Source organism: Oncorhynchus gorbuscha, linkage group LG06, assembly GCF_021184085.1.
Source record: "Oncorhynchus gorbuscha isolate QuinsamMale2020 ecotype Even-year linkage group LG06, OgorEven_v1.0, whole genome shotgun sequence".
Classification (NCBI taxonomy): domain Eukaryota; kingdom Metazoa; phylum Chordata; class Actinopteri; order Salmoniformes; family Salmonidae; genus Oncorhynchus; species Oncorhynchus gorbuscha.
In genome coordinates, this window is record NC_060178.1 from 21,503,419 (window position 1) to 21,527,464 (window position 24,046).

The following is a 24,046-nucleotide window of genomic DNA, read 5'->3' on the forward strand; positions in this document are numbered from 1 at the left end:
AGTAATTGTAGAAATAGGTGGGGTTAAGCCATAATTAGTCATCTGTGGCTGTGGTAACTAGTGACGACCCCTTGATTGGCCAGAGATTCAACAGAACTGTTTATTGTGATGTATCAAAGGTTTAACCAGGCAGTATATAACTATGGTTCTTGATTACTGTAAACTGCAAGGACGGAAACCAGTATACACTGTGGCACTCAAGGCCCGGTGTTGACACAAGTTAATGTTCCTTGATTAAACCACACAATCACAAGAACTCAAATAATTTTGATCTGAATATTTTGCCTTGTTTTGTGTGATTTCATTCATTTTTTTCCATTTCAGACAAAGGCACAATCAAATTAAAGGTGAGAGCGACGTCATTGTGTTTAACGGCATTTCTGTCTATCGTTTGTTAATTGATTTTTTATCTTTGTTGTGTTGTGTTGTGAATAAAAACATAATTGTTGTTTCAAGAGTGTAAAATGGTTGCGGCTCCAGCTGCACAGTAGTGAGATCCCAGTCAGTTTGTCCATATTCCACAGATGACATGCAAAACAAAACTAACATCATTTGTATGTGAACATCTGCCTTTTTGCACATTCATTTGGAATAAGGTAATAGCCTCAAATATAATATGCAACAGCTGTTGATGTGCATGTAAGGGTCTGCAGGCCCCAAAGGCTGGAATGGATCAATCCAACATTCACGACTTGATTCCTCCACTCTTCTAACCCCCACCCCTGTCTTTATCAAATATAGTCTCGTATTGTCCACTGTGGTTGGTAGGCACTTTAGCAGGGGGTTTGACACGGGTCTGTGTGGTGTTGTGTTAGGTACCGCATCCTGAAGATATATGTGCCCTTCTTGGTTTCAGGTCCCTCGTGGTCTGAGAGGTCAGGCCCATCTGAAGGTGTGGGGGAATCGCCACATCACTGAGCGGGGGTATATCTTCCACAACTACACCACTGTCACTGTGGACAGCAAGGGCACAGCCGTCTTCATCCAGACGGATAAGCCAGTCTACAAGCCCAAACACAAAGGTCTCAGCCTTCCAGGCCCTTCCAGTAGCAGCCATTGTCCTACTCATAAACCTCTACTGTAGATAGATTTATTCATCGGCCATTGTGTGTTGTAAGAAGCCAGTCTTAATAGCAGCCCAGGAGAAAGCTAATGACATGACATGGATTGTTTATTGCACTCTACATTAGAAATGCATTGAAATGGGTAATAATCTGTGCCTCTCTCAATCCAGTGCTCATCAATGTGTACTCTGTCACTCCGGATCTGAGGCCGGCCAATGACAAGGTAATGCACCCAGTCTCTCACATCAAAGCCAAGACATCACACCCACTTACAGGGAATTAATGAGATGTGAAATATGAGAATCAGGTGTGTTGACCTAATGTTTATCAGTGGGCCTTGATTCCAAGCAGCTGGCCTCCTCTCCTTTGATGTGTTATGGCTTTTAATGAAGGGTGGCATCAAGCTAGTTTTCACACACCTATTTTTCCAACATTCTGTCAGAGGGTGGTGAAGTGGGGGAAACCTGGCCTGAGCCTGAATGCACACTAAATGTACAGTAACCTATTTACCATCACAAACCTTGCCATTTCTGCTACAATTTTTAGAAATGGCTCCAAATATATAGTTGCCGCTGTGTAGACAGTGTGTTTATTGATGGGTGGAGCTATAAAGGTCTGCTGCTGGCAAAGGCTAACGCTCGCACTCACAGATGGATGATTGTTGGAGAGGGGGGAGGAGGTGGAGATATTTTGTCATGTGGCTGTGCAGTTTGTCTAATGTGTGTGCCGTCCTTGACTCATTTTTTTTACTCTTCTTCTTCTCCTGGTTGCAGATTGAGGCCTACGTTTTGGTAAGTGGAGGGAGGGACCACCCGGACCTAGAGGGAGAGCCACGGGACATTGGGGGTTTTGTCTCCCAACCCCAGGCAGGAGATTACAGGGCAGGGAAGGGCTCAATTTGATAACAGGCCTGGGCTTTGAGCTCCAGCCTGGCCCTTACATCTTGCCCAGCTAATGCTGCACACCTCCTCTCTCTCTCTTCTCCATCTCTCTCTCTCTTCTCAATCTCTCTCTGTCCCTCTCACATCCTCTTGTGCTCTGTCTGCGGTATCTTTTCTGGGCAAATATGCTGCTTGGTGTTAAAATGTCTGAGGAAGCTCTGGAAACGGGCTCAGCTCAGTGACTAAGAAACTGTGTAGCTGTTTGTGTTATTCTGTCACCTGCAGCCTGCAGTCCCGTGCCCCTCTTGGTCAGGGAAGTGTCTGTGCGAGTGGCTGAAATGAACTGATTGATAGCCGTTAGTGATAGTCTTTCCCCTTGAGTCAGAGCCAGGTCAGTGTATGTAAGAAGTAGCTTACTGTAGGATTTCATCACGCAGGGGTTACCCCCAATATATTTATTAGCATAACCCTTACATAACTTTACTCATGAGTACTTATGCAAGTTCACATCTTTCAGGTAGGGAGAAACAGAGTAATGCATACTTTGATGAAAGTAGAATCTCTCGATCAACTGTGTATTCATTCATTGCAGGACCCAAGAGGTTCTCGGGTGGTCCAGTGGAAAGGGCTTAAACCCCTCTGCTGTGGTGAGAAACTCCCTATGTCATCATTATCATCATCTACTGTGTAGTGACTGCTGTAGTTCATGTGGCGTTGATCTTTTTTGACCCCTGCTTCTCTCCTCAGGGGTCATCAACATGAGTTTCCCTCTCTCAGACCAGCCCGTGTTTGGAGAGTGGTTCATCTTTGTAGAAATGCAGGGGCACACCTACAACAAGTCCTTTGAAGTGCAGAAGTATGGTGAGTTGCTACTTGCTACCTGAAAGTGACCTTTTATCAAATCAAACAACATTTTATTTGTTGCATGCTCCGAATACAACAGGTCTAGACTTTACTGTGAAATGCTTAGTTACGAGCTCTTTCCCAACAATGCAGAGTTTAAATGAAAGAATACATTTTTTTTCTCGCAAATAACAAGAAAAATAAAATAGTAACATAATAAAATAACAATAGCGAGGCTATATGCAAGGAGTACTGGTACTGAGTCAATGTGCAGAGGATGGTCAGGACCCGGTTACGAACCCGGGTCTCCGGAGTGAGAAACAGTCACTTAACCAACTGAGCCACGAATAGTCGGCAGAACCCAGAAGATGAGGCAGACACAGCAGTACTTGAGACGGTGTATTTAATGAAGTAAAAAATGAAGTTCTTCAGGAAAACATGTAACTCCACAACCTCAAAAGGAATCCTACAAGACAAAAAAGGTAAATCCACAAGGTGGAAGGTAAAGCACAAAAAGCCTCAAAAGATACTCAAAAAAACAAAACAAACAAGAACAAAAAACAGAATTCCACAAGAGAGTCCACCGGGATCAACAAGAGTTCTCAGAGTACTAGGGCTGGGTGCTAACATACAAACACAGAGCAAAGAACAGAGGAAAACAAAGGGTTTAAATACAATCAGGGGAAACAAGGCACAGGTGCAAATAATAATGGGGATCAAGGGAAAACAAAAGGTCAAAAGGCACAATGGGGGCATCTAGTGACCAAAAACCGGAACAACCCTGGCCAAATCCTGACAGAGGTACGAGGTAGTTGAGGTAATATGTACATGTAGGTAGGGGTAAAAGTGACTAGGCTATTAGGTAGCAGCTGCAACAGCGTTTGTGTCTATATGTGAGTGTGTTTGTGTGGCGTCAATATGCATGCGTGCGTGTGTGTGTTTTGTGAGTGTATGTAGTGTGTGTGTGTGTGTGAGTGTGTGCGTGTGTGTCAGTGTAGTATGTGTGTGCATAGAGCCAGTGCAAGAATAGCAGGTCAATGCACATAGTCCGGGTAGCCATTTTGATTAACTGTTGTGCCCTCTTCACGACTGTGTTGGTGTTTGAACCATGATAAGTCCTTAGTGATGTGGACACCAAGAAATTTGAAGCTCTCAACCGGCTCCACTACAGCCCTGTCGATGTGAATGGGGGCGTGCGCGGCCCTTGGTTTCCTTTTGTCCACGATCAGCCCCTTTGTCTTGCTGACGTTGAGGAAGAGGTTGTTGTCCACACTGCCATGTCTCTGACCTCCTCCCTGTAGGCTGTCTCATTGTTGTCGGTTATGCGAATTGGAGTGGGTCTAAGGTATCTTGAATGATGGTGTTGATCTGAGCCATGACCAGCCTTTTAAAGCATTTCATGGTTACAGATGTGAGTGCTATGGGGCAATAGTCATTTAGACAGGTTACCTAGGCGTTCTTGGGCACAGGGACTATGGTGGTCTGCTTGAAACATGTAGGTATTACAGACTGGGTCAGGGGCAGGTTGAAAATGTCAGTGATGACACTTGCCAGCTGGTCAGCGCATGTTCTGAGTACACGTCTTGGTAATCTGTCTGCCGCCCTGCGGCCTTGTGAATGTTAACCTGTTTACAGGTCTTAGTCACATCGGCTATGGAGAGCATGATCACACAGCTGTCCGGAACAGCTGGTGCTCTCATGCATATTTCAGGTTTGCTTTCCTCGAAGTGAGCATAGAAGGTAAACTACATGATCAAAAGTATATGGACACCTGCTCGTCGAAAATCTCATTCCAGAATCATGGGTATTAATATGGAGTTGGACCCCCCTTTGCTGCTATAACAGCCTCAACTCTTCTGGGGAGGCTTTCCACTAGATGTTGGAACATTGCTGCGGGGACTTGGTTCCATTCAGCCATGATGCATTATTGAGGTCGGGCACAGATGTTGGGCGATTAGGCCTGGCTTTCAGTCAACGTTCCAATTCATCCCAAAGGTGTTCGGTGGGGTTGAGGTCAGGGCTCTGTGCATGCGAGTCAAGTTCTTCCACACTGATCTCGACAAACCATTTCTGTACGGACCTTGCTTTGTGCACAGGGGCATTGTCATGCTCAACAGGAAAGGGCATTCCCCAAACTGTTGCCACAAAGTTGGAGGCACAGAATTGTCTAGAATGTCATTGTATGTTGCAGCGTTAAGTTTTCCTTCACTGGAACTAAGGGGCCTAGCCCGAACCATGGACCAACTCCATACTAATGTCCAGGATTTTGGAATGAGATGTTCAACGAGCAGGTGTCCACATACTTCTGGTCATGTAGTGTATGTTCAAAGACCCTTCTGTTTGAGGTGGTATTTATAGGTTTGAACTGGGACTGTATAACCATGTTGTGGACCCCTCTACCTCTTCCTCTACTCCACACAGTGATGCCCAAGTTTGAGCTGGTGATAGACCCTCCACGGTACATCCGGGACCTGAACACGTGTGAACAGGCCACCGTGAAGGCCAGGTGAGTGACTAACTCACAGGATTCACCTCATCCTAATGTGATGCTCTAACACATACTGTTCTTTAAGCATTAGAGAGGCAAAGTAGCAGCTCTACTCCTGTTTGAACACAAATTACTTTTCTCTCTTTAGGTATACCTTTGGGAAGCCTGTGACCGGGAAGATGACACTGAACATGACTGTGAATGGAGTTGGGTACTACCGACATGAGGTGGGCCATCCTGTGGTCAAGACCATGGAGGTGAGTCAACCCAGCTCTAGTGTTGAAGAATCTAAAACAGGAAAATGGAATCACATTCAAATCTGCTGAGTTTCCCCTTTTTAGGATTAATTTAAGATATTTAAGTCTGTTTCATCCACTATTATTAGATCAAAGGCTCAGTATCCTTCAGCCTGTGTGTCAAAGACATGATGCCCCTGGATGTGGCTGATCACTTCCGGGGCACGGTGAGCATGTGGGTGTCAGTGACCAGCGTGGACGGAGGGCGGCAGACCATGTTCGATGATTCCACCCCAGTTCACAAGCAGCGTATCGACATCAAATACTCAAAGGACACTCGTAAACAGTTCAAGCCTGGTCTGCCCTACAAGGGAAAGGTAAGAGACAGCCAAAGGTATTCATACCACTGACTTCACATGGCCTCTATCAAGGGAAGCTGGACTGTACAAGACTTGGGTTCACTTATGCTTCTCCATGCGAGAGACCTGACTGTCTGTCCACCCTGTCCTTCTGTCCACCAGGTAGAGGTAACCTATCCTGACGGTAGCCCAGCGGATGGGGTGCGGGTGCGTGTGAAGGCGGAGCTGACCCCTAAGGACAACGTGTACACCAGCGAGCTGACGTCCAGGGACGGCCAGGCAACATTCGAGATCCCCTCCATCCCCACTGCTGCCCAATACGTCTGGCTGGAGGTCAGTAGGCCTTGGAGATGGAGAGTTTGAGGGAGAGAGAGGTGTAAATGAACACGGTTAGGGCTTAGTTAGCTTCCCATCATTTTTTATTGATTTATTTAACCTTTATTTAACTAGGCAAGTCAGAGCTTTTCATAAAACCGAGCGCTGGAGAGTTGGTTATGATCTGCCAGAACAGAGAAATGTGAAATGAAGATGCAGTGAAATGTCCGTTAAAATGTTTGTAAACGGGTGCTAGTCAACAAAGTTGAACAATTTATCAGCTAAGCTTAGTGGGCTGAGGCTGTTAGGTGCAATCAGGATTTTGCTTGATGTCATAGTCTAGAGAGTGGAGTGTATTGCTGGGTTAAATCCTGTGGTGTTGTGCCCCAGACCAAGGTGACAGCTATAGATGGCCGTCCGGCTGGAGACCAGTACCTCCCCAGCTACCTGTCTATCAGCAGCTGGTACTCCCCCAGCAAGTGTCACATCCAGATCCAGAGCCTCAGTGCTCCTCTGAAGGTAGGCACACCACTCACTCTACTATCATTACTTTACTATCCACATTACTATCATTACTTTACTATCTACTTTACTATCATTACTTTACTATCCACTTTACTATCATTACTTTACTATCCACTTTACTCCACTTTACTATCATTACTTTATTATCATTACTTTACTATCCACTTTACTCCACTTTACAATCATTACTTTACTATCCACTCTACTACTATCCACTCTACTATCATTGCTGTACTATCCACTTGAATCCACTCTACTATCATTACTTTACTATCCACTTTACTATCATTACTTTACTATCCACTTTACTATCATTACTTTACTATCCACTTTACTCCACTCTACTATCATTACTTTACTATCCACTTTACTCCACTTTACTATCACTACTTTACTATCCACTTTACTATCATTACTTTACTATCCACTTTACTCCACTATACTATCATTACTTTACTATCCACTTTACTATCATTACTTTACTATCCACTTTACTCCACTCTACTATCATTACTTTGCTATCCACTTTACTCCGCTCTACTATCATTACTTTACTATCCACTTGAATCCACTCTACTATCATTACGTTACTATCTACTTTACTATCATTACTTTACTATCTACTTTACTCCACTTTACTATCATTACTTTACTATTTACTTTACTATCCACTTTACTCCACTCTACTATCATTACTTTACTATCCACTTTACTCCATTTTACTATCATTACTTTACTATCCACTTTACTCCACTTTACTATCATTACTTTACTATCATTACTTTACTATCCACTTTACTATCATTACTTTACTATCCACTTTACTCCACTTTACTATCATTACTTTACTATCATTACTTTACTATCCACTTTACTATCATTACTTTACTATCCACTTTACTCCACTTTACTATCATTACTTTACTATCCACTTTACTCCACTTTACTATCATTACTTTACTATCATTACTTTACTATCATTACTTTACTATCCACTTTACTATCATTACTTTACTATCCACTTTACTCCACTTTACTATCATTACTTTACTATCATTACTTTACTATCCACTTTACTATCATTACTTTACTATCCACTTTACTCCACTTTACTATCATTACTTTACTATCATTACTTTACTATTCACTTTACTATCATTACTTTACTATCCACTTTACTCCACTTTACTATCATTACTTTACTATCCACTTTACTCCACTTTACTATCATTACTTTACTATCCACTTTACTCCATTTTACTATCATTACTTTACTATCCACTTTACTCCACTTTACTATCATTACTTTACTATCATTACTTTACTATCCACTTTACTATCATTACTTTACTATCCACTTTACTCCACTTTACTATCATTACTTTACTATCCACTCTACTACTATCCACTCTACTATCATTACTTTACTATTTACTTTACTACACTTTACTCCACTTTACTATCATTACTTTACTATTTACTTTACTATCCACTTTACTCCACTCTACTATCATTACTCTACTATTTACTTTACTACACTTTACTCCACTTTACTATCATTACACATAATCAGGGCTCCAACACCACCATTGAAACATGGGGCACATATCATATATGGATTGTATGTTAAGAGTAATAACAGAGTACTACTTATACTATTATAATCATTATGATGCCCATATTGTAAAGGTTTATTCTGAATGTGGTGTTTAGATCGGTGAGGAAGCTGAGGTCACTCTGAAGTCCACCTGTCCCTGTAACTTCACCCTCCACTATGAGATTGCCTCCAGAGGGAACATCATCCAGTCTGGCCAGCAGCAGTCCAACGCTACAGCCCAAAGAAGCAAGAGGGCAGCGGTCACCTTCGACAAGAACGTCCACACAACCCAGCAGCCCAGTGGCTCTGGTCAGTACTAGAGTCCCAGATGCGAAGTCTATTTTGTTCCATAATGAAGAGCGGAGTATTTTGACTAATTGACACAATGTTTGTACCAAATGTTCCAATACATTCTGCTAAGAATAGTTTGTCAAACTCTGTAGATATATGGCTCTGAATCCCCCCTCAGTCTCTTCTCTCCCTCTTCTTCCCCTCTTTCTCTTCCCACGCCCCTCCAGATCCGGCGGCCTCCTACCCACAGGACGAGACAGACAGCTGTATGTCGGTGCTGCATTTCCCCGTGACCCACGCCATGGCGCCCCTCAGCCGCCTCCTGGTCTACTACGTGAGGGAGAATGGAGAGGGCGTCACTGACAGTCTACAGATCCCTGTACAGCCCAGTTTTGAGAACCAGGTACCCTAACACTACCTCCATCTCTCTCTGAGTCCTTGCATCCCTCACTGTGCACTGTACATAGTCCTCCCTGTACACACAGTCCTGCCTGTACACACAGTCCTGCCTGTACATAGTCCTCCCTGTACACACAGTCCTGCCTGTACATAGTCTTCCCTGTACACACAGTCAAATCAAATCAAAATCAAATCAAATCCAATTTTATTTGTCACATACACATGGTTAGCAGATGTTAATGCGAGTGTAGCGAAATGCTTGTGCTTCTAGTTCCGACAATGCAGTGATAACCAACAAGTAATCTAACTAACAATTCCAAAACTACTGTCTTATACACAGTGTAAGGGGATAAGGAACATGTACATAAGGATATATGAATGAGTGATGGTACAGAGCAGCATACAGTAGATGGTATCGAGTACAGTATATACATATGAGATGAGTGTGTAGACAAAGTAAACAAAGTGGCATAGTTAAAGTGGCTAGTGATACATGTGTTACATAAGGATGCAGTCGATGATGTAGAGTACAGTATATACATATGCATATGAGATGAATAATGTAGGGTAAGTAACATTATATAAGGTAGCATTGTTTAAAGTGGCTAGTGATATATTTACATAATTTCCCATCAATTCCCATTATTAAAATGGCTGGAGTTGGGTCAGTGTCAATGACAGTGTGTTGGCAGCAGCCACTCAATGTTAGTGGTGGCTGTTTAACAGTCTGATGGCCTTGAGATAGAAGCTGCCTGTACACACAGTCCTGCCTGTACACACAGTCCTGCCTGTACATAGTCCTCCCTGTACACACAGTCCTCCCTGTACACACAGTCCTGCCTGTACATAGTCCTCCCTGTACACACAGTCCTGCCTGTACACACAGTCCTGCCTGTACATAGTCCTGCCTGTACACACAGTCCTGCCTGTACATAGTCCTCCCTGTACACACAGTCCTGCCTGTACATAGTCCTCCCTGTACACACAGTCCTGCCTGTACACACAGTCCTCCCTGTACACACAGTCCTGCCTGTACATAGTCCTCCCTGTACACACAGTCCTGCCTGTACACACAGTCCTGCCTGTACATAGTCCTCCCTGTACACATAGTCCTCCCTGTACACACAGTCCTGCCTGTACATAGTCCTCCCTGTACACACAGTCCTGCCTGTACACACAGTCCTGCCTGTACATAGTCCTCCCTGTACACACAGTCCTGCCTGTACACACAGTCCTGCCTGTACATAGTCCTCCCTGTACACACAGTCCTGCCTGTACATAGTCCTCCCTGTACACATAGTCCTCCCTGTACACACAGTCCTGCCTGTACATAGTCCTACCTGTACATAGTCCTACCTGTACACACAGTCCTCCCTGTACACATAGTCCTCCCTGTTACACACAGTCCTGCCTGTACACACAGTCCTGCCTGTACATACTCCTCCCTGTACACACAGTCCTCCCTGTACACACAGTCCTGCCTGTACACACAGTCCTGCCTGTACATAGTCCTCCCTGTACACACAGTCCTGCCTGTACACACAGTCCTGCCTGTACATAGTCCTCCCTGTACACACAGTCCTGCCTGTACATAGTCCTCCCTGTACACATAGTCCTCCCTGTACACACAGTCCTGCCTGTACATAGTCCTACCTGTACATAGTCCTACCTGTACACACAGTCCTCCCTGTACACACAGTCCTCCCTGTACACATAGTCCTCCCTGTTACACACAGTCCTGCCTGTACACACAGTCCTGCCTGTACATACTCCTCCCTGTACACACAGTCCTCCCTGAACACACAGTCCTGCCTGTACACACAGTCCACCCATTCTCTGTGACTTGGCTAAACAGAAACACACAGGCAACCAGACCACGTTCAGTTTGGGATGACAGAGACGTTGCCCACTATTCTTGTGCGGTTTCCAGTTGACTTGAGTACCATAGTTGACTGAAGTCCCATTCTATACTACAGTGGGATCCCCATTGCCAGTGAGTCCCTGTAAACAACCAGCTGTGTTGGCCCATGAACTCCCTAGTTGCTGGCTGCATTAGGTGGGGTGTGTTAAGTCCTTCCCTGAAGTTTTTACTGCAACCTGGTATGCAATCAGTGAGGTAGGGGGAGGTGTGTGTGTGGCTACCTGCATGGACATGATGAGACAGAGACTGTGAGTAACTTTAGTCCGTCCCCTCGCCGGGCTCGAACCAGGGACCCTCTGCACACATCAACAACAGTCACCCTCGAAGCATCGTTACCCATCGCTCCACAAAAGCCACGGCTCTTGCAGAGCAAGGGGAACCACTACTTCATGGTCTCAAAGCAAGTGATGTCACCGATTGAAATGCTATTAGCCCGCACCACCGCTAACTAGCTAGCCATTTCGCATCCGTTATACGTGTGTGCGTGCGTGCGTGTGGCGATGAGTGGGGTCATGACAGGCAGGATGATGAAGGGTTGGATTTGGAGACCAGTGGAACACATTACCAGGGCTAATTTGGGCTCGTGTGTGAAAACCGGTTTGCGGTGTGACAGTTTAGGGCTGTCATTCTCTGTCTTCAAGCCCTGCATTTAACTGTTGACTCCTGACCATAAAGACATCACGGCTTCAGCTATGGTTCTCACAGGAGCACTCACAGTTCAGTTGAAAGTCTCTGTGGATGATGTCTCCAATCAAACAAGGCATTTGACTGTACTTGTGCATGTGACATTAAAATGTGATCTGTATATTTTTTTTGTATCACCTATTTTCTGTAGGTGTCTGTCTCTCTGTCCACCAATGAGTCGATGCCAGGTGACCATATCAGTCTGCGTGTCAGTGGTGAGAAGGGCTCCTGCGTTTGTGTCGCCACCGTGGACAAGAGCCTCTATCTCCTCAAGCCAGACTTCCAGCTCAGTCCAGACAAGGTCTGTCTCCCTCCATCTTACCTTATATCTAATCTATAGTACAACTAATCTATATTAAGACAGGAAATTAATTGAAGCCATCCATGTCCACTGTTCTGTAGGTGTTTAAAGAACTGGCGGACTTTGACGTGTCCGATGCCTTCGGAGTCCCCAAAGACGACGGGCACTTCTGGTGGCCGGGGCTGTCGTCTAGCCGACGGAGGCGTTCTTCAGTGTTCCCATGGCACTGGGACATCACTAAAGACGCCCGCTTCGCCTTCACGGTAAGGGCAATACTCCGTCACCAATCAATCACCTGACGTGGCATAAGATCTTCAGTGTAGATCGCTCTTACAATGTGTGTCTGTGTAACAGGAGACTGGCCTGGTGGTGATGACTGACATGGTGAGCCTGAACCACAGACAGAGTGGAGGGATGTACACGGACGAGGCCGTTCCCGCCTTCCAGCCTCACACATCCACGCTGGTGGCAGCCATGAACTCTCGCACCATGCCCAGGTAGCTACAGGCACAGAGCCAGGTTTCTGCCCCCTGGAGCTAACCACTGTGCCCCACTAGTATCTGAAGTATAAACTGGGCCTATATCTTTAATCCTCCAGATAAACATTATACACATGGTGTGCCTTAACACATGTCAGCAAGGGTTTAGAGACAATCCATTTTCCAATTCCGGGTTATTGCATCCAGGTCCATAATGAAAGGCCTTTATTGATGTCAGGTTGTGTTGTGTTTTGGTTGCAGAGCAGAGAAGCGCAGACGGACATTCTTCCCGGAGACGTGGGTGTGGCACTGCGTCAATGTCAGGTACTGGAATAGCTACATCATCTCTGTGTGTGTGTGCGCGCGTGTGTGTTTGAGTGAGTGGGTGGGTGGGTGGGGAAGGTCTCAGCTGCATCAGATTGTGGGGATTTGGTGGCGTTCCAGATCTGTAAAACTTGGAAGATGGAGGAGTGGGTGGGGAAGGAGGGGTAAGGGAGTACATATTTGAGAGGGGATATTTCACCACTCGTTGACTGTCCAGTATTTTCTCCCAGTGGGTGTGAATGTGGCTCATTTAAGCAGGGTTGGAACACGCACCGGCTTTCTCAACAGCTCCTTCCATTCATTTCCAGCCAATATAAATTAACTGGCCATATGTTTCCATATGCTTGATTCCTTTGGGCAGAGTTGTGTTCTGCCTAATTTCCTATTCAATCCAACGCTTTGATTTCCCTTATTGAGTGTATCAAAGTAGTTTTTGGGTGACTTTCATCAAAAAGAAGGGCATTAGTAATTTCCGAGAACGTTTATTATGCTCTGTGAAAGTTGGCCAAAACCAACATCAGTATGAGTAACAATGATCTCACCCATCTATACCGAACACCTAACTGCCTGTTTTTAAACCTATGTATTGCTATGGGCAGAATATTACTTAGTTACAGCTGTTGTCCTAATAAGACACATACGGTATTCGATCAATCCCATTAGTGTCATAATGTTCTTGTTCCAAACATTGGTCAGAAGCACTGTTTGCTATGGGGTCATGCTTAGAGAAAATTGCTTTGTTGGAATCTTGCATTATCGTCTGTGTTTCAGTTTTTCCCCAAAATCTGTTTTAACAGTGATGTCACTGGGGAAGCTGAGTTGCGATTGGACGTTCCAGACTCCATTACCACCTGGGTGACGGAGGCTATTGGCTTGTCAGAGGAGAAGGGGCTGGGCCTTTCCAAGAGGGTGGAGCTTCGTACCTTCAAGCCCTTCTTCGTAGACTTCACCCTCCCCTACAGTGTGATACAGGGGGAGCAGACCAAAGTACCGCTGACCGTTTACAACTACTTGTCTAGCTGCGCAGAGGTGAGGGGCTGAGGAAAGGGGCGGATCTAAACCATGACCATCAAATAGAATTATTTGCGCTTGGAGCAGAGCAATCCAGTCCTAATATGACCATAAGTATGTCCATCCTCCATCATGGTGTTGGCAGATGAGCCTGTTAAAGGGCTGTGCGTGCTGCTCTGTAATGTCATGTTAGGTGATTATGTGGGCCATGGAGCCCTCGCTTTGATGTCCGCCTGAACATGTGATTCTTATATTTTCTGGAAAGTTATTTATGACTTGTGGCATGTGGATAAAGAACAGTGAAACGATCTGACAGCATTACTGGGTCCTCTGCGAAATTTGGACAATGACTGGAACTTAATCCTTCAGGGAGCCTGAGAGCAATGAGTCAGTCTGCATGGAAAATGTGCAATGTGATTAGAAAATTCCCCAAAATCCTTTAAGAGCTTTGAGGAGGTCACACTGCATGAAAGAACGGAGCGTAGAGCAGATATGATGCAATCATGTCCTGTCAGAAAAACTCCACCTCTGCTGTGTTAAAGCAGGACCTTCATCTCTCTCTCTCTCTCTCTCTCCCTCTCCCTCTCCCTCTCCCTCTCCCTCTCCCTCTCTCTCTCTCTCTCTCTCTCTCTCTCTCTCTCTCTCTCTCTCTCCCTCTCCCTCTCCCTCTCCCTCTCCCTCTCCCTCTCTCTCTCTCTCTCTCTCTCTCTCTCTCTCTCTCTCTCTCTCTCTCTCTCTCTCTCTCTCGCTCTCGCTCTCTCTGACTTCCTCAGGTCCATGTCAAAGTGACCGTTCCCAAAGGCATCAAGTTTGTGGGCCACCCCGGGAAGCATCACCTCACCAGGAAGAAGTGTGTCGCTCCTGGAGAAGCCACACCCACATCCATAGTGTTGTCCTTCACTGAGCTGGGTGCTGCCAACATTACAGGTTATTCCAGCTAGTCAATTACTGGGGAACCCCCTGGGAAGAGTTCCAAGTTCTCTCATAGTTATTCAAGTTCCTGAAATCCTAAAAGTTTGCTGATGTCTTAGGCGTCTTGCTAATAGCTCTTGAAGTTTTGGATTTGATTTCTAGGATATTGCAGGTTGGTATGGTACACTGCCCTGTTGTTCCATGGTGTAGGAGTAACACCTGCCTTTTGCCTCTCCTATCCAGCCGTCCCAAAGTCCATGAGGCCTTTAAAGTCTGTACTGTAAGTCTAAGACGTTCCATGCAGCTGAAAGACCTGATGCGTATGTGATCTGGTCATCCAGCGATACAAACAGTCCCCTCAAAAGTACATCTGGGAACAAAGCAGGCCACCAGCAGGGGAGCAGCCAGGGCCTTGCACTGACACTCAGTGGCATGTTGATGAGTTTTCAGGTCACTGGCAATAAATGGGCCCCCCGCGGCTCTGGCCCCTAGTCGTTCCCTCTCACTAGACACACACAAAGAGAAGACATTGGCTCACAGCCACGACTCCAATGTGCTTCTCTGCAAAGGGAACTACATGTTCTTTGACAAACATGTTTTGTGTTGCTGTGCAACGTGGGATTGTGTTGTTGATAGATGTAAAGTGTGTTTGGTGGTTTTATATGTACTTTAAAAATAATTTTCTTGAAATAGCATTCTAAGTCCTGCTTAGTGGGAAATGACAAGCAAAAAAACAACAATGCTGATATTTGGTGAGGTGAAGTGTGTTTCTGTTTTTCCTGCCATAGCACGGGCCATTGCATATAGTGAACCGGGCTGCTGCTCAGATGGACTCCAGTCAACGAAAACAAGCAAAAACACAGATGACCTAGAGGATCGGAGGAGCCCCATTGGCCTTGACTATGTCCGGAGGAGTGTCCTGGTGGAGGTATGAGAAATGGGAGAGAGACTGCCTGGGAAGAGAGCTGAGATGGGGAGCAGATGCTCGCTGTACCTTGTGCTGTCATTAGTAGAGTGATGTCAGCTCTAACATGTTTCTCTCTTTCTCCCTCCTACAGCCAGAGGGCCTGCCCAGACATTACACCTACAGTGTCTTCTTCTGCCCCAACGGTCAGTATAGACTTATATGTTGTACTATAGTACAAAACAGGTCTCAGAGCAAATACATTTTGACTGTTACCCAACACCAATCTGCCTCTATACAGTCTGATTTATTTTCCTCACTGGGCCACAATTGAATGTAAATCTGACATTTCCATTTTCAGAGCGGATCCACATCTCTACACCCAACAAGTATGAGTACCAGTACGTGAAGAAGCCGGCCAAGATGACCCACTTTGAGGTGGCAGTGAAGACCCACAACGACGCCCACTTTGCCCTTTCACCCAGCCCCCACGACAGTGCTGAGATGCTGGAGATTGTGCTGGGGGGCAGACAGAACACTGTCTCCTGGATCTCCCTGGGCAAGATGGGCGAGCCAGTGGTCAGCGCCCCCACTCCGGGCATCCTCTCCTGGGATGAGTTCCGCAGCTTCTGGGTCAGCTGGAATGGTGGTGGGGTGCAGGTGAGAGTAGGGTGATGGTCAAACCTAGTTCTCGTTTGGATATTGGAGCATCTATCCTACATAATGAGTTTTGGGATTTGTGTCTCCTTATGAATCCTATACAGATCCACCGTGTCATCTTCAACATAGAGCCCCAGTCAGTCAGTCAGTCAGTCAGTCTGTCAGTCAGTCATGGCACGAGGTAGAGTATAGTAATGAGTTGGGGTAGTGACAGAGTTAAACAGGGAGCATTAGACTGGGCAGGCACAGGGGCTGTGTAGTCAAGAGGACTGGCGCCACTTTTAATGACATGCCTGTGAGGTCACGCTTAACTGGCTGATGTCAGCGAGGACACTCAGTGATCCGTGGCGTCCGCATGGCGCTGCCTGGCACACAGGCCTGAACCCTGCATTAGCCTCGCACCATTCACCAAAAGGAGCAATTAAAAGCCTGCTCTAGAACCCTGTATGGCCCAATAAGATTCATGTATTTTTCTAGTGACCGATTGCATTTTGGTTTGATGAGCCATGTTCATCTCTGCATGGTCTTTGGTTTAATGTGATTAAAAAATGCTTAGCAATACCCAGGGGGCAATCTGTTAATTTGCATGTGGATGTTGGAAATATGTGATGAAGACTCCTCTTGCCAACTCTTGGTAATGGACTTTATGTGTGCCTCGGATTTGTACATGCAAAATCAACCCAAACCGCTTTTTAAGTAGAATCTTATTGGGTTCTAGTATTTTACTATTGACAGGGACTAGTCACAGGGACTTCCTCTGTACAGCTGAGCAAACACCTTTTTAACCATTTTCTCATTAGTTCAGTCTTCTGATCAGTAAGAAATTCAGGACCACATTTATATTGTATCAGGCTTCTATTGGAACCTTGCAAAACCTAAGGCACATTTTGTATTTTTTTTGTAATATTGTATTTTACTTATTATTTTTTTATACAATAAACAAAAAACATACATAGAAAAAAAAACAATCGACAACTTAAAATATGCATGGAAGAATCAAATGCTTTATTATTGAAATATTGGAACAAAATCTGGCTACAGACAGAAACAACACAACACAATGCGAGGCAGAGTCTTACAAGCATCGGAAACAACATTGGTTGTGGATACGGTGGGAATGTGAGTCTGAGCAAGTGTGATGTCATTCATGTTTGTTGAAATGTATGTATGTATGTATGTATGTATGTATGTATGTATGTATGTATGTATGTATGTATGTATGTATGTATGTATGTATGTATGTATGTATGTATGTATGTATGTATGTATGTATGTATGTATGTATGTATGTATGTATGATGTATGTATGTATGAATGTATGTATGAATGTATGTATGTATGAATGTATGTATGAATGTATGTATGTATGTAAAATGTTAAGCACTACACATTGTTTTAACTACTATAAATGAGAATAACAAAGTGCTGGGTCTATTTCTCTAACCAGCACTTGAGCCACAGATCTCAAATCACATACTCTACTCCCGATCCTAATCGTAACCGTTAGGTCAATGAAGGACATCTGACCCTGTATCAGTGGTTAGGGACAACTTCACCCATTTACTCTAGTCAAAAACCTCTAATCTCTCGTATCAATCATTGATAGGTCGGACATGGCTTGCAGCCGTCCAATGAGTCGGTGATCCTGCAGTGGTCCAGCCCCCTCCATGGGCAGGTGCATCACATTGGTTTCTCCACGGGCTGGGGCTCGGTCGGTGAGTTTAAGATCTGGAGGAAGGAGGACTCTGATGAGAACCACAACGAGGCCTTCACACTGGGCGTTCCTCACAACGTGGTGCCTGGCTCTGAGACTGCCACTGCATCCATGATAGGTGAGGAGGGACACCATTTATTTCTCATCCATTTCTCTTCCACTTCCTTTTCATAGCTCAATCATTTTAATTATCTGAATGTCTGCTGCTACTCTTCACCCATGCACTCTGAAAACATCCTGTTCACTTTGACATACAGTACCTTGTCCTTGTGGTTAATCATAGTAAGCATCGGCAATTTCTCTCTAAATGACATTTGATGATATGGTCATAGTCTATTGCAATCCCGTTGATCCTGCAGCTAATTTATTTTAAGACCAATTCTGTTTTTAAAAAGAGATTGTAACTCAATAAAACTACCTTTATGCGAGGCAGTGTTGCTGATCTGTTTCTGCGCTGTGCTTTGTGATTTCAGGGGACGTGATGGGCCCCACCCTCAACAACCTGGACAAGCTGCTACGGCTGCCCTTCGGCTGTGGGGAGCAGAACATGATCCACTTTGCCCCCAATGTCTTTGTCCTCAAGTACCTGCAGAAGACAAGTCAGCTCAGCCCTGAGGTGGAGGCCGAGGCCACAGACTACCTGCTGCAAGGTAAACCACCAATGGTTCAAGGGCTTTGAGACCTGTCTGGAGATTTTCCTGCGAGTTATGAATCACATCTCAAGTGGCCCCTATTGAAGATCACTATACAAAATCAATCCATTACTATTCACTTAGATCTAAATCCACAGTGTACACGTTCTCTGATATTCACCTGGTCTAGATAGCATCCACCCACTGATCCCCTCTCCCCTGTACCTTCCCAGGGTACCAGAGACAACTGACCTATAAGCGCCAGGATGGATCTTATAGTGCCTTTGGAGAGAGGGACTTCTCTGGGAGCATGTGGTAAGTCCTCTACTCTTCCCTTGAATTACATCCCTCAGTAAGTCATCTGCTGTTCCTTTAAGTTTACATCCCACGTCAGTTAACTCTGTATGGTACATAGATTAAAACTGCATATTGCAAGGCCTCCCGGGTGGCGCAGTGGTTAAGGGCGCTGTACTGCAGCGCCAGCTGTGCCATCAGAGACTCTGGGTTAGCGCCCAGGCTCTGTCGTAACCGGCCACGACCGGGAGGTTCGTGGGGCCTAGCGTCGTCCGGGTTAGGGAGGGCTTTGTCGGTAGGGATGTCCTTGTCTCATCGTGCACCAGCGACTCCTGTGGCGGGCCGGGCGCAATGCTCGCTAACCAAGGTTGCCAGGTGCACGGTGTTTCTTCCAACACATTGGTGCGGCTGGCTTCCGGGTTGGATGCGCGTGTTTAGAAGCAGTGTGGCTTGGTTGGGTTGTGTATCGGAGGACGCATGACTTTCAACCTTCGTCTCTCCAGAGCCCGTACGGGATTTGTAGCGATGAGACAACATAGTAGCTACTAAAACAATTGGATACCACGAAATTGGGGAGAAAAAGGGGTAAAATTTAATTTGAAAAACAACAACAAAAAACTGCATATTGCATCTCAATGTACCCTGGCCGGCGTGTTATTGGCAGAAACAATGAAGCTCTTATCAGTAACTTTGAATACATATTCATACCCTCATAACCCTGTGTTTAATTCGGCCGACTTAGGCTCGCTGAGTGTTTATTTAATGTTTACACATCGCTGAAGGCAGGCAAGAGGCCACAACCATGTCATAATATTTGGAATAGTGAATACGGAGTTTATGAGAGGCTCCAATGTTCCGCTTGCATATTCGGGCCGCTTGCATACCTTCAGTGTGATTTATTAGTTGATGTGGGTATTATGATATTTAATATAGCTCAGACTGTGAAACAGCAGGTTAAATATACCCAGGAGAATCATACACAAACTTGTAATTGGTTCCCCCAGGCAGCAATGGGGCTCCAGTGAGTTATTTGCTGTTAAAGCGGGTTAATGCACTCGGTACAGAATGGCCCCTGGTTGTTTTGGCCCCATGGGCAAGGCACCACCTCTGTCTGTAGACTACATTACACTCCCTCCGTCCTCACACCCACACTACCACTGGAGACAGAGGAGCTTGCTAGGCTCCAGACCACTTAAAGGGTAATTCCGCCACTTCTCAACCTGATATTCATTATCTCCATCATACCAATATATACATATGTGAAAACAGAGCGTTTCAATGATCTGTGGTTAAAAAGATTAAGGTCCTAAAAAACGCTTCTCTGTGACATCACAGAGTAGGAGTAAAAGTATATTTTTTAAACCTGCAATGCGTTTCTATCCAGTGGGAAAGTATTTTTTAAACCTGCAATGCGTTTCTATCCAGTGGGAAAATATTTTTTAAACCTGCAATGCGTTTCTAGCCAATGGGAAAGTATTTTCTTGCTCCCCACGTCACTGCGAACCTCATAGTGTTTGAAAAGGACTGTTTGTGAAATATTTAAACTTTTGATGGTGGCAGGTAGCCTAGTGATTAGGAGCATTGGGCCAGTAACCAAAAGCTTTCTGGTTTGAATCCCCCAGTCAACTAGGTGAAAAATCTGTCTGTGCCAGTGCTTCATTTGAGTCGGATCCTGCCAGAACAGCATCCGGCACCTCTCAGTTTTGGACTGTTTAGATCCTATTTGCCAGGATCCGGTACCTCTCGTGGCATGAAACGTAATTTTCGCTGTTTGCAATGTAAAAATTGGAATAAAAGTGAGAGTTAATTTGAGTTGCCTCCTCTGTAATTGTCCTGCCACCTAAAAAAAAACATTGCCTATTGTGAAAATGTAGATTTTCATCCCGCACCTGATATTTTAAGAATTGATTTGGGTTGGGCCTGCCCGGATTTATGATTTGCACAACATTGTATCCTAGAGACCAACTCGTGGCAGGTGCTGTGGTGCGAGAGACAAGCGTGTCTGTAGCCTATCGCTCACAGGCTCCTGCTTAAACAAAAATACTTATCTGTCTTCCAAATAGGCCTATTAAGCGAACAGAATTGTTTTTACAAACTAAAACTAAAACGAGAGAGATAGGCTTTTGGCACGAGAGCATTGGCCATCGCCGGTGAGTAAGCTGCTCATCATTGGAGTCAGTGAAACTGGAAGCTTTTTAGGACTTTAATTTCCTCATATTGTACGATATGTGTCTCCACACACCTAGACCTAGGCTATTGATGGATTTAAGACGAGGTCGTTTTTAATGATCTCAGATTCTCAGTTTGTCAGTGTCAAAGTAGCCTGACAATTCAACCATTTGTGCGGTATTAAAAAAGATTATGCTAAAGTCTCTAGTCATATAAAATGACAGAATTGCATGAAATGCGTTTATAAAAGGCTACAAAAATAGTCTCTACTGATCTAGTCTAGACCACTACGCAAATGCGATGATATGCATGCAATGCTTTATTATAAAGGTGATTTTCCGGGAGCTCAGAGATCCCCAGGTCACTCCCGTCTCTCACAATTTACAAATTTAAGCACTACTGCCCTTGAGGAAGGCACTTAACTCGAATTGCTCCTGTATGTTGCTCTGGATAAGAGCATCTGCTAAATGACTAAAATGTAAATGTAATGTCATCGTATATAACTTTTTTTTCCACATATGATACACTGTTATTGTGCTGGAGGTAATGAAAATGAAGTTGAAAAGTGGTGGAATTGCCCTTTAACGGAAATGTGTTGTGCCTTTCGACATGCCCTACAAACTGGAACTGGGGCATGTGTTTGGTATTTTATTAGGATCCTATTAACTGTTGCAAAAGCAGCAGCTACTCTTCCTGGGGTCCACACAAAACATGAAACATGACATTAATACACAAGAACAGCTCAAGGAAAGAACTACACCAATTTAAAAAAGTATAAAAAATAAAGCAATTTAATTACTGCTCCGGTGTAATTAGTGATAACATTTAAACTTTTACATAAAAACCCTTCAAACCTCTGTATGCAGGAAGAGGATATTAAGACGAAATGAAGTGTAACGGCCATAATAGTGTAAGCATTGGTTTTGGAGCCACGGGCCACATGGCAGGACCCAGATGTTAAACCTTATGTAAACCTGTAGCAACATACACTGTTTTAATCCATCAGCTTGGTGTTTATATGTCAGAACAACCCACCTGTTGTTTGGCCTCTAGAGTTGATCATTAGCACAGGTCATTTATGGGTAGGTTGACAGTGCTCTTAATGCAGTGTTAATGTATTCCAGCTTGTAAAAATGTATCTGAGCGGACATTGCAGGGCCTAATGAAAAGATTGTACATAATGACACAGGCTCCATCCGCTAATGCCTGGTCTGGGTGATGCCAAGGCTTTTAGCCCTACTCTGCTCTGCTCTCTGTGTATGTCCCTGTGGGTTGAATATTGGGACACAGAGCTAAGGATGAGGATGGGCTGGTTTTCATCACTACCCCCTGCCTGCTTCTCATGCAGATTCAGATGCTCTGTGCGTGTGTGTGTGTGTGTGTGTGTGTGTGTGTGTGTGTGTGTGTGTGTGTGTGTGTGTGTGTGTGTGTGTGTGTGTGTGTGTGTGTGTGTGTGTGTGTGTGTGTGTGTGTGTGTGTGTGTGTGTGTGTGTGTGTGTGTGTGTGTGTGTGTGTGTGTGTGTGTGTGTGCGTGTATGTGTGATTCTGTTTGTGTGTGTGTGATTGTGAGTGCTTGTGTCTCTGTGTGTTTAGTGGAGTGGTGTTGGGATATGTCAAGATGTCTTTGCAGGGTTGGGGGTGGGGGTGCTGTGGTGGGCCCTGGACTGGACCTGGCAGCCCCTCTTCCGGCATCGCTCGCATACCAGCCTCCGTCTGGATCCAATGAGAGCCACATGCTGGTGTAATCTGCAGAACCCCTGCCACCACCACCACCGCCCCTTCAACCCCTCAATCCCTGTAGCCTACTTAATATCCTGGCCTGGGGTAAATATGTAGCCTGATGGAAGCTCCATACTCTGGGCCTGTTAGTGATGCCTGGTTAGATACACACGGGACATGTTGAGGCTGGCATGAACTGGAACTGATAGCAGAGATTGAGAGAACTAAAAGAACTAACTAATACTGTGTTGTGTTAAACAATCGATTTCTACTCCAATGCCAAACAGGCATGGTGAGGAACGAGGGTGAATATAGCAGGAATATGGTGTTTGTATCAAGTCAGATCTTAGATAACTGGATCCTTGATTGATAGATGTTTACATGTTGAAATGGAGAATGGTTGTTATCGCTATGTGTTTGGACATGGTAACCCCTTCTCCTCCCTCTCACATAGCCCTGGTGTGTGTGTGTGTGTGTGTGTGTGTGTGTGTGTGTGTGTGTGTGTGTGTGTGTGTGTGTGTGTGTGTGTGTGTGTGTGTGTGTGTGTGTGTGTGTGTGTGTGTGTGTGTGTGTGTGTGTGTGTGTGTGTGTGTTTGGACTTATTTAGAAGACCTCTGTCTATTTGACCAACTTTTTGCAAGTACTTCCGAAACAATACATCCGTTATTAAACCTGCATCAAAATAACCAGTAGCCAGGGAATTTATCATGTTGTGGCGTTGTTAACACGGGACTTACTTGTCAGGAAGTCTTGGTCGTTCCTTTAGGCAATTATAAAAAAAACTTGGTTCCAACTTCTATTGACGTTCCAGGATCCAGCTCCAATGTGCTGTTCTGAATGACCTCTGTGTGCTATTCATAACAACATGTCAACAACTTCCTCAAAGTCCAGTGAGGGAGTGGAAGCCCACAGGGAGGGACGGAGTGACTTCAGCCAGCCAGAGTGGAGGAAGCAGCCCGGTCTCTGGCGTTTACTCGCCCACTAAATCATCTTTACGCTACCCAGCAACTCTCTCTGGGGCCTGGCAGTTAAAGCCGGTGACACAATATTACTTAACATTATAAAAATTCTTGCTGCCTCTCTGGGGAGACATAACTTCCAGGGCACAGCAAGAGAAGATTTAATACCGTGGTTTATGGGAGAGGTTTTTTTCTTACTCTCTCTTGGCTTGTTCCTTGAGTTACGGCCCAAATGTATGTTTGAAAGAAAAAAACATGGTTTATTTATTTATTTCCCCTTTTTTTATGGTAAGCAGCTTGTCTCATCATTTGGCTGCTCTGGGGAGGATGCTGTAATGGAATGCCGGTCTGTAATTAAAGAGCAT

The 24,046-nt window shown here is 44.9% G+C and overlaps 1 protein-coding gene across 1 annotated transcript in view; it reads left to right on the forward strand.

The window, feature by feature from the left end:
- cpamd8 (C3 and PZP like alpha-2-macroglobulin domain containing 8) overlaps window positions 1–24,046 on the forward strand; it is a 60,155-nt gene that overhangs the window by 16,072 nt on the left and 20,037 nt on the right. The window contains exons 3-27 of the mRNA XM_046352630.1: window positions 325–347; window positions 857–1,022; window positions 1,235–1,287; window positions 1,838–1,855; window positions 2,538–2,592; window positions 2,693–2,806; window positions 5,210–5,294; window positions 5,425–5,533; window positions 5,662–5,889; window positions 6,034–6,204; window positions 6,577–6,705; window positions 8,425–8,617; window positions 8,827–9,002; window positions 11,755–11,904; window positions 12,006–12,167; window positions 12,259–12,401; window positions 12,645–12,707; window positions 13,505–13,736; window positions 14,492–14,645; window positions 15,419–15,558; window positions 15,689–15,740; window positions 15,896–16,194; window positions 17,801–18,026; window positions 18,382–18,558; window positions 18,774–18,855. Of these exons, the coding sequence (XP_046208586.1) occupies window positions 325–347; window positions 857–1,022; window positions 1,235–1,287; window positions 1,838–1,855; window positions 2,538–2,592; window positions 2,693–2,806; window positions 5,210–5,294; window positions 5,425–5,533; window positions 5,662–5,889; window positions 6,034–6,204; window positions 6,577–6,705; window positions 8,425–8,617; window positions 8,827–9,002; window positions 11,755–11,904; window positions 12,006–12,167; window positions 12,259–12,401; window positions 12,645–12,707; window positions 13,505–13,736; window positions 14,492–14,645; window positions 15,419–15,558; window positions 15,689–15,740; window positions 15,896–16,194; window positions 17,801–18,026; window positions 18,382–18,558; window positions 18,774–18,855 (3,400 nt within the window). The remainder of the gene's footprint in view (window positions 1–324; window positions 348–856; window positions 1,023–1,234; window positions 1,288–1,837; window positions 1,856–2,537; window positions 2,593–2,692; window positions 2,807–5,209; window positions 5,295–5,424; window positions 5,534–5,661; window positions 5,890–6,033; window positions 6,205–6,576; window positions 6,706–8,424; window positions 8,618–8,826; window positions 9,003–11,754; window positions 11,905–12,005; window positions 12,168–12,258; window positions 12,402–12,644; window positions 12,708–13,504; window positions 13,737–14,491; window positions 14,646–15,418; window positions 15,559–15,688; window positions 15,741–15,895; window positions 16,195–17,800; window positions 18,027–18,381; window positions 18,559–18,773; window positions 18,856–24,046) is intronic.